Source organism: Nuphar pumila, chromosome 4 (genome assembly GCF_984573655.1).
Source record: "Nuphar pumila chromosome 4, dmNupPumi1.hap1.1, whole genome shotgun sequence".
Taxonomy (NCBI): domain Eukaryota; kingdom Viridiplantae; phylum Streptophyta; class Magnoliopsida; order Nymphaeales; family Nymphaeaceae; genus Nuphar; species Nuphar pumila.
In genome coordinates this window covers 27,267,940-27,281,215 of record NC_143252.1, presented here as the reverse complement: position 1 = coordinate 27,281,215, position 13,276 = coordinate 27,267,940, and the positions used below count along the sequence as shown (strand labels likewise).

General features: G+C 37.7%; 1 protein-coding gene and 1 long non-coding RNA gene across 2 annotated transcripts in view; one reads left to right on the top strand and one right to left on the bottom strand.

The window, feature by feature from the left end:
* The window catches only part of LOC149839729 (ABC transporter B family member 20-like), a 29,169-nt gene extending 17,250 nt beyond the window's left edge, over nt 1–11,919 (bottom strand). Inside the window, exons 1-8 of the mRNA XM_090002783.1 lie at nt 10,729–11,919; nt 3,841–3,895; nt 3,566–3,741; nt 3,237–3,437; nt 1,506–1,765; nt 1,087–1,397; nt 752–975; nt 335–675 (exon numbers count right to left, since the gene is read on the bottom strand). Of these exons, the coding sequence (XP_089858909.1) occupies nt 335–675; nt 752–975; nt 1,087–1,397; nt 1,506–1,765; nt 3,237–3,437; nt 3,566–3,741; nt 3,841–3,895; nt 10,729–11,100 (1,940 nt within the window). The 5' untranslated portion in view covers nt 11,101–11,919. The remainder of the gene's footprint in view (nt 1–334; nt 676–751; nt 976–1,086; nt 1,398–1,505; nt 1,766–3,236; nt 3,438–3,565; nt 3,742–3,840; nt 3,896–10,728) is intronic.
* On the top strand, nt 8,168–9,040 carry LOC149839730 (uncharacterized). The gene is made up of 2 exons (XR_016431349.1): nt 8,168–8,303; nt 8,868–9,040. It is a non-coding gene; the product is annotated as an uncharacterized LOC149839730 (long non-coding RNA).
* Nucleotides 11,920–13,276: the final 1,357 nt, after the last annotated feature.

The window sequence follows — 13,276 nt, the reverse complement described above, 5'->3', positions numbered from 1 at the left end:
ATCACTCAGGGTCGGCTGCTATCTCATCTCATTTATAATAACATACAAATATAAGACTAGGGTACAAAAGTACCCTAATTACAAATAGGAAAATTACACAGTGCCATTAATGACACGTTACGGGTCTGGATTTCCAAACCCGTGACCCGTAACTGAAGAATACACTTCTTTTCAGTAAAAACACATGAAGTTTCTTCTGTTCAGTCACCTAGCATTCTAGGCCACCATAAACAGAATGAGCATGAAGAAGAAGGCGGAAGCATGAGTATGATTAATATAAAAAAATAAAAATCACATAGCACGGCCAAAAATATAATACTAACTTGCAACTCACCTCTTTGGAAGTTTCGCTGCTTCTTCACATTTCAGAAGCTCTGAATATAAGCCATCTGCAGCCAGTAATTCATCATGCGTACCCATTTCAACAAGTTGCCCCTCTTCCATTACAGCAATATAATCAGCATTTCTTATAAGACTAAGCCGTCGGGCTATGATGATGGTTGACCGGCCCAACATGAGGATATCCAGAGCTTCTTGAACTGCCCTTTCTGCCTCAAAATCAAGACCTCCAGTAACTTCATCTAGTAGCAGAATGCATGGGTTTGAAAGAACTGCCCTAGCAACAGAGAGCTTTATCTTCTGTTCCTCAGTCAAAGCCAACCCAGCTCTACCCACCTGAGGTAAAAAGTCATTAACATATTTGCAAATGTCATATCATAAATCAATGAATAATTGATTTTGATCCCCTTACCTGAGTATCATATCCTTTGGAAAGTGAGCTGATAAAAGTATGTGCATGTGCTATCTTTGCTGCCTCTTCTATCTGATCAATGGTAACATCTGACCTTCCATAAGCAATATTGTCCTTAATGCTCAAACTCAAAAGGGCAGGCTCTTGGGTAACCAGTCCTATCTGACTCCTCAACCACTCTAATTTGAGACCTTTGATATTCTCCCCATCCAAAAGAACTTCGCCTAAACCAAAAATAAAACCTGAACTATTAAAGATTTTGCAAGTAGACATCATAATCTTTACACATAATGCATAAGAGGGGGACAAGGTGGTGCAAATTTAAGTAGTGGTACCTAAAGTAGGGTCATAGAAACGCTCCATTAAGGGTATTATACTGCTCTTTCCTGAGCCGTTTCTGCCAACAAGTGCCACTGTTTTCTTTGCAGGAACAGTTAAATAAAAACCACTTAAGATGGGAATCTCTGGACGGGAAAGGTAGCTAAAATACACATTGCGGAACTCAATGTTCCCCTGTACTGAGACTAAAGTATTTCCATCCTGATTTACACTGGAGGTTGAACGGCTTATCATCTCATAAAGTTTATATGCAGCGATTCTCCCCTGCTCGAAGGAGTAGAAGTTTGTGGCTGCTTGATTTAGTCCACTATGAAATAACAATCAAGAAAATAAGTGAAATATAGAAAATACATAATATATAACTTAAAAAAAGGAATCTTATCAACCAGGTAATTACAGAGAGGGTCATGCTTACAGGCCACTGAGGATTACAGCAAAAAGAGCAGTAATTATTTCACCTCCATTAGCCTTGTCATGTGAAACCAGATACCGGCCAACCCAAAGTTGTAATGCACATGAGCATATGGCAAGGCCGTAAGTAAAACCAAGTCCAAGGCCTTGGACAAGACTGATCAGTATTCCATATCTGAGTGTAGCTTGAAGTGAAGTTGCATAAGAATACTTTGCTAATGTCTCGTTTGTGAATGCATATAAGGTCCTTATATAAGCAACTGCCTGCATACATTGCCACCTCCAAATCAGTTTCACAATTCCTTATGGCACATGACTATAGGAGTAACAAGGAACTCATAGCTTTCATTAACTAAAGCATCATATATTGTTATCTATAACAAAGCTTAACACTGATCAACCCTAATAATGCTGTCATTCAAAATCAATCCTCAGCACAGTCACTGATATAGCATAGTTTTTGAAAATATCGTAATATTATCACAAATGTACTCACAAAATGTAAAGATCACAATAAATATTGCAAAACTACTTTCTCACGATCTTTATAATTTATGTTAAAATCATCATTATAAAATAAGATAATAATTTTTTTAAGAATACATTCTTGTTATTTTGGCTTGTTTTAAAACTTTCCATTCAAACTACCATAAACATTAAAATAATACTTAAAAAGGTAGGGATCACATGAAGTATCATGTGCACACTAGCAAAGTGGACATGAGAACGCATGGAGTGAGGAGGTCTCTTATGTAGGGATGGGAGGGCCCCCCATACCTTACTCAGATTTGGGACTACTATTTTACACTTCCAAGTAGCTAATACTTCTACCAAACCTACATTTCTTTACAAGCTTATCTATAACTTTATTTTCTTTTTATTTACCAAGATTTTTCTCCAATAGAAAGAAGATTTTCTACACTATTCCAAGATATTTCTTGCAGAAAAATTCTCAAGAAAGGCATTTGTGACATTGTTCCTCAGAATGGAAAAACCAATGAGATAAATGAGCAGCAATTGAATACAAAAAGCATGAAATCCTAGTAAGGCCATCACTTTGGTATATTCCATTCCATGGAAAATGTTGTTTCCAATGTTTCCAAAAACCAACATCATTAATGCAGCCTGCATTTTTCTCAGAAAGTTAGAATGAAAGCATGTTTGAATAATTTTGAAATGTGCCTTTGTTCATAACCCTATCATCTATGTCACATGGGTGCGGGTGCGGGGGTGCAGCAAAAATATAAAAAATTATATATATATATATAATCCAAAAGTTGGACATAAATGCCTCTGGGTGCGTTGACCGCACCCAGGGTCGGGTTGACCACAGGTGCGGCACCTGGTTGGCCGAATCCCTGTGACATAGCCCATCATAATGGTAGGATTAACTACCCTTTTAACCAGGCGGACATACACAGCCGTAAGTGGTATTACCATAATAATCAAGGAAAAACTTTTTGGGTGTGTCACCAAGAAAACAAGTCCCAGGACAAGTATGACATGCATGCGTACACAAAATAACACAAGCATGTGACGAGCAACAGCTGATATATCCAACAGTCATCAGGTATATTTTTGCAGCAAACTCCTATTAAAGATTTATCTTGACCATCCAAACAGTATTAACCAGAAGCCAGCTAGCACATGCCACAAGATGAACAATCAGGCTTATGTAACATTGCAAGAGAATTGCAAAATGACAATAGATATCAAAATCAAGGACATGGGTAACCTGCTCAGCAATACTAGCAGCTTCAGCATATGCATCTTGAATATTTTCAGCAAGCCTGTGAAGAAATATATTTGATATTCCTCCTGCAGCAACAATAAAGGGGCCAGTTCCTAGAGTGAGAAGTGCAATTTGCCAGCTGTTAACCAATCCAATCACAAGACCAGCAATAAAGGTTGCCATATTATGAATATAATTTCCCACCTGTACCAAAAAGGTCATTTCTAAGTAATACTCACAGAGATGAGGCATTAATGAGTCCAAGTAGGAAAACAGAAAATCTATACAAAATTTAATCTTTTGCAAAACCAGCACAAAGACATGGAACATACTTTTTCACTGAGAGCAGACTGGATAAGTAACACGTCACTCAACACTTGACTCACAATGTCACCATTATTCCCATATGTGTCGAAAAAACTCATGTCCTGGTTCAGTAACACTTCGACATACTTTGACCTGATGACAGCAGTTTGCCTCTCCCCAGTAAGAATCCAGCAAGAGACCTCTGTTACAAGATAAAACAAGTACTTACAAAATAATGAAAAAGTAAGAAATAATCATGTGCCAATAACAAAACAAGAAACAAAATCTATTCCAAACGCACCTATCCATCCAGCAGCAAAAACTGCAACCGCTATGTACACGATGTCTAGAGCATGCTGTAGCAATAACAAGGATAACAATAAATCAGAATAGGTGCAAGGAAACAAACTATTGGTAAAAAAACATGGTATGATAATCAGACATGCTGATATTTAATTAACGGAAAGCAAGAGAACAGGGGGGAAATGTCATTCTTCTTGTGAGCACAAAATTTGTAGTTGAAACAAGATATATCATGTTTGGAATAGACATCGTTTTCCACCTCGACAAATGGATCATGTTGCTGGAAAGTTGGACATATCATTGATGAATGAAGGCACAGGACAGTCCTCATCTCAACCATTGGGAACCCTAGTTGAGCAATTGGACCAAAGTGAAATGAACCAACTTATGAGTAAAATGATTTTAGCCAACATTAATCGCGTGGTGAATGGACTAGAACGTGGAATATATAATGAAACAGATGGCGAATGTGGTGAATGCAAAAGGTGTACCTATCAAGGACATGGAGGATTGTCCATCAAATTCAGACGCTGTTAGTACAGAAGGGTTAAGGTGATTTGTAGCGAACATTGGTGTTTTGAGAAGAATCTATGTTTATTGATTGCTGCAACATCCTAATTATGTGCTTCCATCAGGAATCCTGAGAATGTGCAAGAAGAAATTGTTGTAATGATGCAGTGGCATATGTATGTGAAGGATCACATATGGCTGCAGATGAGGAAGATGAAGAAAATGCCCTGGATAAAGGTGGTGCACCTGCACTTGTTCAGGAAAATGCCCTGGATAAAGGTGGTGCACCTGCACATGTTCAGGGTTGTGAAACAGTACACGAAGATAATGCACTTGGTGGAGTTGGGGTTTCATGGTATTTAGGTTTTGGAGTGTTGTTGTTTGGGCTTCAAATATCCGTTATTCAGCTGACTGATATTTGGATTACTAGTTTTTTTATGTTGATTCCATACTATCTGGTGGACCTTTGCTTAATTTGCGTTTATGCTATTTATTAGGAAAAAGTTCAGTGGTTTTTGTAATAACAAAGACTACAGAGCTTTCATGGAGGATGCACGGGCATTTGTGCAAGAAATGAAACAAGAAACCTTATGTGGGCCATCTGATATGAAGTGTTACCCAAAACGACACCACCATGAGGAAGAGATAAAGTTGAGCCAAATGTTTGATGATGTAAATGCTTGTCGTGAGGCTTTGATGAATTATGTCATTAGGTGTTGTCCCAGTCCAGTGACGGTTGTATGTGCACGACCATGTGCACAGGGATGCCCATGGAAGATTCATTGTGCAAGGGTTTGTGGCTCCCACATGTTTGAAGTCAAATACTTCATACATACGGTAGCATCTTTGCGGCTCCCACATTTTTCAATTTTATATTCCCATATGACCCACTGAAAATAAACAATCGCAGCCTTTACTTTCTCACCTGCGACCAAGGTCCAAAATAAACATGCCTTAGTTGTGCTTCAAAATCTTAAGTTTCAAATTTTTTTCCAGAGGACCAAAGACCAATTTTTTTAATCTGAAGTTCAAGAAGTGATAACAATTACCAGAGTTGGTTCTATTATTGCAAGTGTCAGACCACAATTCTACCAGAAAACAAAGAAATCAAAGTACGTGTAAGATGCATAGTCATCCAACAATACTGGTGCCCGAATCGCTCAAGAAGCTTTTCAAAAGCATCAATACATAGACTTCTGAACAACACAAACCCTATCCCCACATCACCTATGGCAATAAGAGTCTTATATATCTAATTTACTAGAGCATGAAGAACTGTAATATCTCACAAAATTTGTGCCTAAGTTTAAATTTAGTTTTTATTTAAATAATTGTATTTTCGCTGTTTAGATTAATATAATATATAATATATGTATTACAAGAGTTGACACAATTTGGATCCCGATATGGATCTTGGACTCGCTGGCCAAGATCCATGATCCATATGTGTTTGGATAAATAAGCTTTTAAAATAATGAATTATAATTATAATAATAATAGTATAATAATATATATTAGACATATATTTAGAGTTTTGTTTAGAAGGGATTTCTATTTCCTTAAAGGAATAGAATTCCTTCTATTTCTAAGAAGGACGTCCCTCCATAAGGGGGTTTCCTATTTGTTTTATATATAGACGTGACCTCTCTCCCTCTCAAGTCACGACTTTGAGAGAGAGAGAGAGAGGCAGCAGCATCTCCTTCTTCAGCGCCTCCTTCTTCTTCTCCAACGCCTTCTTCTCCTCCTTCCTTTGCAAATCGGCAGCAAGGTACGGGCCCTTTTCTAGATTCGATATGCTAGGACGTTAGAATGGATCGACCCAAGCAAGGGTTAAGAGAAGGATTAAATCTGTGAATTCATGCATAGATTTTCAATTCTTTTAAATATTGGTTGTCTTCACTGATTCGGGTAGCAGTTTTTCTGATTTGGGTTTTTATGAACATAAAAAGATTTAAATCCTTTTAGAGTCTCTTGCTGAGAGTTTTAAATTATGTTTTAATCAGATCTATATGTGGAGCTGCGTGTTTCTTGGATTGGTTTCACGCTGCGCCATAATCAAAAGTTGTTTGTGCTGGGTTCGACTTATTGGGCTCATCCATAATCTGTGTTTTTCATTGATTTGAATCCGCGATGGGTATTTTGCTTTAAAAATTATGTATCTAACGTTCCAGCAAGAACAAATAAATATAATCTTTGTTTTGTGTATGTTTGATTTCTGTATCTTTGTACAGATTTGTTGTCACACTTAACTGTCTTATTGAATATGTTCAGATTAACTCGTGTAAATTCGCATATGATCTGTTTAATGGCATGCTCAATTTTTTTTTATTTTTGATTTGGTAGCACATCAATGCCTATATTTAAGCTTTGAATCCATAAAGGCTGAATTGGTGGTCAGTCAAGGTTCGATGTTGCGTCGGTTTTTCAGAGTAAAAGGGGAAACCTGACTGGTTTCTCAGTTCTGAAAATGCCCAACAAGACTGACAGAAAATTCAGTACATATTTATTCTCCTTTGGGTTATTTTCAAAGCTAAACAGGATCAATTTTTTGTTATTAGAAATCGAATGGGGGCTGACGCTGAATTATGCCTGTCAGCATATCAGTTCTGGATTTCATATATATATATATATATATATATATATATATATATATATATATATATATTTTTAATGTTGGGCTTGGGTGGTTTAGTTTCCCTGTTTTACTGTTGGATGCTGGTGTATTTTAATAATTGAAAGAGTAAAGTTAAATTTTAAATTTTGGAATTCATAGTAACCTTGGGTTTAAGAGTATTTAAATTGGAATCTGATTAAGGTAGGTAAAGCTGGGTTTTGGGTCATTACAACTATGTTTTTGGTTAATAGAACAGTGTTTGGTGTGAGTACGGAAAACCCAAGTTTTATAAATAACCTGAGTTTTCTTAGTCAAGCCAATCTGATCGTTTTGGGGATTCGATAAATCTGATTCTGTCATTATGATAAGTCTGAATCAGTATATGTGAACCTAACCCTATTAGTATGAAGTGGATTTCATATTCATTCAATAAATCTGATCTGTTTTAGCTAACTATTAAAGTGTATTGAAAATCTTGTTTGGAAATTGATTTGAAAATCTGATTTTCTTGAAGTCCCTACAATCTGAATTTTTATTTAACCCGATAAAAATCTGATTTCTATTAAAATTGTAAAACCTGATCGGTTTTGAATATTTAGTTGGATCTAAACTTAATAGGGCTAGAACTCGCTGATTTTAAAGGTTTAGATTTTTGGCTAATGTGATAAATCCGATTTGCTTGATAAAATTTGCATTCATTCATTCATTCGCCATGAATATGCATGGATGTTGTGTACCGTGAACACAAGTTTATATATCTGTGTGTGATTTATGTTCACCGAAATTTGCAATGTCATTTAAATTTCATTAAATTGTGTGCCAGGCCTTTAAAGGCCAGGTGCATGTTGCTCTTGAAATTATAAGTTTTAAATGCATTGCAAAACTGTTCTATATTGCTTTTGAATTAATTATATTGTTGTAATTCATAGGGCAAAGACCCGAATTTGTTAATGTATGTTGATTTGCATAATTGTTCTTGTGTAAAGAACCTTTAATTGATTAAGAATGGTAGAAAAGACCAAACAGTATAATAATTTGTTTTTCCTTGGTGGCCCTCTGAAAAAGTGGGATCCTGACCCGAATTTGTTAATGTATATTGATTTGAATAATTATTCTTGTATAAATAACCCTTAATTGATTAAGAATGTTAAAAGAGACCAAACAGTGTAATAATTTGTTCTTTCTTGATGACCCTTTGAATAGGTGAGAACCTTGGATGGCGGTCATGGGGACCGTGAAGATACTAAACGCCGTATGCATTGCTTTCTCCAAGAACCGGATGAGTGGTTCGTGTTCTAGGCAATGGTTGCAGGGAACTCCCGCCACTTTTCCTAGAGGTGGTATTGTTTAGACTCAACTGCAGTTATTGGTATAACGAGAAAGTGACGTCAATGGATGTTGATTTTATTGTCGTTCCGGCATTAAGTGTTGATTCCTAATGTTCCGATTGATGGTGTTGATTTCTGACGTTTGCCGAGGGACATGTATAAGACTCAATTAATAAAATACAAATTATGTTAAGATACCACTGAAAATTGCTTTGAACCTTGAGAATTTGACATGTTTTGAGTATCTGTGGGTTTTATACAATTGAGAACTTAAATGTGTTGCATTTATGTAGGGACATGCATCCAAAAGCAATACTAATAATTGAACTAAAAAATCATTTATGCATGTTGCATTGATTTATGGATCCCTAAAATGTTTAATTTAGCATGAGATTGTTGGTTGTTTGAATTGAACTGCTTACATTGAAAGTCTATTCTGAACATGTAATGTTTATTTGAGCCATCTTAAACTTATGTTTGATTTGATTTATGTTGTCTTCTTTACTGTTGAATTTCAAGAAGGTCTCGTATGAAAACTTTGATTCTTACCACATTTTTAAAAACCTTTTTCAGGTACTGAGGCTCATTGATGGAGAGACCGACTTGCTGGAAGAATTGAGGGTTATGTTTTTGGTGGACCAGATTATGATAGTTTTTGGGGAGTTATTGTTTTGGGAAACTTGTTGGACCCTAAATGGGGAGTATTTTATTAAATTCAATTCAATTTAAATTCATGGTTTGATTTATTCTATGTGTGAGATGTATGTTGGGTTGTGTATATTAAATTTGTAATGTGTCTCGGGTTTCTAAGATATCTTTCCACAATGCTTTAAAATTATTCGTTCGTTTAAAAAGAAAAAAATTCTACAAAATTTTTGAAGGTCAGTTTGGGGTCGTTACTAGAACAATAGCTAAGCAGATTTTCCTCAATTCCAACCATTTATTGTGGGAATTATATCTTAGCATCCATAGAGATCGTTAATTACTACGTATGCATCCTTAGACAGAATAAGCTTTTGGGTGATGTATAATCAAACATCGAAACATTGTAAGTTATCAATGGCATCTTGACGAGTCATTGGCTGACATCCATCCTAATGATGGCTCACATAATTCCATTGCTACTAGTCTTTTATCCACTGATACTAATCTTGTATTCTTTGATTCTTTCATGAAGCTTTTCTTACCAAATTTGTAAGTAGCTATGTCACATGAACGCATTAAAAAGGTCGTTGCACCTGCGTTGAGGTGGTACGACAAGGGTGTGACAAGTATTAAAATTTGTCGTATCGTGTGCGGTCAAATACCCTTGGGTGTGATCAACCTACACCCACAATTATATTTGTCCAAAATAGACTTGGTCAACTTTGAACGAGTCTATTTTGTTCCAATATAAAAACATGAAATTTGGGGGGTTTTAGGGCATGATCGCACCGCCCCCTCCCCTCGACTCTTCCTCCCCCCCCCCCCCCCCCCGACTCCTCCTCCTCTCTTTTTTCTTCTTCTTCCTTTTCCTCCCTCCTCCTCTCCTTGTTGGCGCAAGGGCCGAACCCAGGCCTGCTCTAAAAGAAGCTCCGATAAACTTAGGCTTGGGTTCACCAGAACCGAGCCTCAGCTTGGGTTGGTTATGAGTTCAGCCAACTTTTTTTATGAATTTTATTTCAATAAAAGCTTGGATTGAACCGAACCCAAGTTTTTTTTATGAGTTCGGCCAACTTGTAGATTGTTAATTTGATTTATTGCATGAATTTATGCATTATGAATTGATGATACAATAATTATTTTTATTTCATTAGTGTTAACTTAAAAATGTTAATATATATATATATATACACCCTCCCCGCACCCGTCTTTTTAAAGTACCTCATCGCTGCATCTACACCATATCCGCATCCGCATCTATGTGACATAGGTCAGTAGCCCTTCAATCATATACTTGTTACCACTAGAAGATTATAGCCTTAAAGCAATTTTCCTATATCACTGTGTATCAAATCCTAGAATGCCTTATTTTGCATGTTTTACATTTACCATGGCAACCAAATCCTATTCCAGTTTGTACTCTTATATCGCAATCATAATAGAAAGAATTTTATAAAATTCAATTAGAAAGAAGATTAATCAATGATGGTCTGCATAATGGGAGATTCCCTTTATCCTCAGTTGAAATCAATAAAGCGTCACCAAACAGTACCAAATATCTAACATACTCGTATTTGACGAATAAATTCATTGAGAATACCATGCAACAGACAATTTCAGGTGAAACACAAAAAAAATGGAACGAGCGGCATGCTTGTAATTGAATTGATATGTCAAACTAAATTCCCCAATAACATTTTATATAAGCAACACCCTAGAACTGGAACGTCAAGTCCATACCCGGAACCAAGTCAGAAAAAACAGCCAAATAAATAAAACGAAAAAAGTGCACCTTCTTGAATTCGTCGAACAACTGATCAGGAGGTAGGTGCTCAAGCCGCAGAAGATTGATCACCTTCCCAAAGAAATGCAAATAAACAACCAGGGCCGCACCATGAGCCGCAGCAGCCAACGACCCGACGATCATCAAGACCCAATCAAACCCATCGGCACAAGCAAAGAGCCGCGAAAATGGCACGGCGGCAGGCGGAGGCTCGATCTCCTCCTCTGCCTCGATCTCCCCTTCATCTTCCAACTGAAGCCCGTCTGCGTTCGCATCCAAGTAAGGAGACGGCGACTCCGGCGGCTCCGAAACCTCCGAGACAGGGGTCAGCGGCTGTATATGAGGCGGCGACCACCCGAACAATCCCCTCGATAGCATCATCTTCTCCCCGCCTCCCTTCCCCTAAAATTTTCCCTCACCGAACCCCCCGAAAACCCTCGCAAACCATCAAGAAACGAAAGGAAACTCATGTCCCTCATGCTTCAAATGAAATCCGAAACCACTAATAAACAAAGCATCGTCACTTCCAATTTCCAACTCACAAGCACAAACCAAAATCCAAACCCAAACCTAACAAATTCTACACCTAACTCATCCCGAAAAATGACAAAAGCAAAAAAGAAAAAAAAAAACTCCAAACCGCAGGTCCAGGAAACAAAAGAACCCTCAAAAGCAACGAAAATTAAACACGTTCTCTGCGCCAATTTCCACCACCAAAGACGACAGAAAACAAACGCTAAACCCTAACCTCAAGCGCTAAACTTTTTAAAGGAAAAACACACACAGTAAACCCTAGTCAACCAAACGAGCCAAAAGAAAGCAGCCAAGGAAGAAAAAACAAAACAGAAACAGATACGACCGAAAAGAAACAAAAAACTCTCAAGTTCAACGATAGGTCTCTAGAGCAAACACTAGGGCTAGAAGATCAGGAAGAGAGATCCGGAAACAGGGATTCTCACTCTCGGAAGACTCCACTTCCTCTCCGTCCAAGTCCAACCACGCCGAACTAACTCCGGCGACCGAATCGAGAGGCAGAGAGAGAGAAGGGAACGAGCAACCACCGGAAATTCCGGTATTCCGGCGGTGAGGGAGTTCACTCGGGAAGCGTGCGCTGGCTCGAGGGGAACAGTCTGGCGTCCACCGGTGTGTGTGAGAGAGACAGACGCGAGGAGTTTTGAAAGTTTACGTTCGGGTTGGAACCATCATTACGAGCACGAGCACACGCACACAATCACAATCACGCGAGCGTGAAGGAGTCGTGTGAAAGCCACCAACTCCACCGGCGCTGCTTCGTGGTAGCATTCTTTTCTGTCCCTTTCTTCTCTATGCTCTCGTTCTTTGTTTTTCGCAAAAATGATTGACTCCACGTGTGTGCTCTTAAAAAAAAAACTACTGTAGTATCCTTTTGCCATTTGTAATTTGTTAATATGATTTTCTTTAATACCTTTATTCTTTTTGTTTATTCCAAGTTAGGTCCTACGTGGCCGGGTTTGGTATTTTGACTTGACCTTTATATTCGTTCAGATGTCTGCATTTTACTTTTCTTTTTCTTTGGTTCTTTGAATTTGACTGGTCTTTCATTTTAAATTGCCCCTTTCTTCCTCCTTCCTTTGCTTTTTTTTCCTTTTGTAAGTTTAAAAATGAACATTTGACTGGGAAGGCGACAGTGATGTGTGGAACGGGTCAGATTCAATTCGAATCGAATGTATTACCGAATCCGACCTAATCGGATCTTATTTGGATTTTCATGGAAAAAGTTAATACCCTGAATCTAACTAACTTAAATAGTTAAATGGATATAGTTTTTGCGTGTGTGTGGGATTCAGATATCCATCAAATTGGGATTCAGTTTGGATCAAATCTAGATTCGGTCCCAAACATAATTTGATTACTAGTAATAGTAGGTCAATGGGTCGGGTATGACCCGGCCCAGGTCTATACCGAACCCTATAGAGTCAGGATTTGGTAATAATGTAAGTTTAATAATGAACATGAGACTGGGAAGGCGACAGTGATGTGTGGAACGGGTCAGATTCAGTTCGGATCGAATGTATTACCAAATCAGACCTAATCCAATCTGATTTGGATTTTCATGGAAAAAGTTAATACCCTGAATCTAACTAACTTAAATAGTTAAATGGATATACTTTTTGCGTGTGTGTGGGATTCAGATATCCAGCCAATTGGGATTCAGTTTGGATCAAATCTAGATTCGGTTCCAAAAATAATTTGATTACTAGTAATAGTAGGTCAATGGGTCGGGTATGACCCGGCCCAGGCCTATACCGAACCCTATAGAGTCAGGATTTGGTAGTAAAGGATGTTTGATTGGAATCTTGGTCAGACTCAAAGGGTTCGATTAGTATATGGATCTAGGTATGGTTTGCGAAGTTTCATACCGGAACCGAGTCCAAACCAAGTTTGGATTAAGATCCCTGATTTTTCAATGCAAAAAAGTTAAAAAAAAATATTATTTTACGGGTCTGGTCATGTAATCCTTATAGAATTCGCTATGGTTTTTCTTATAGTAGACTTAATTGGATCCAGATCCTGGACC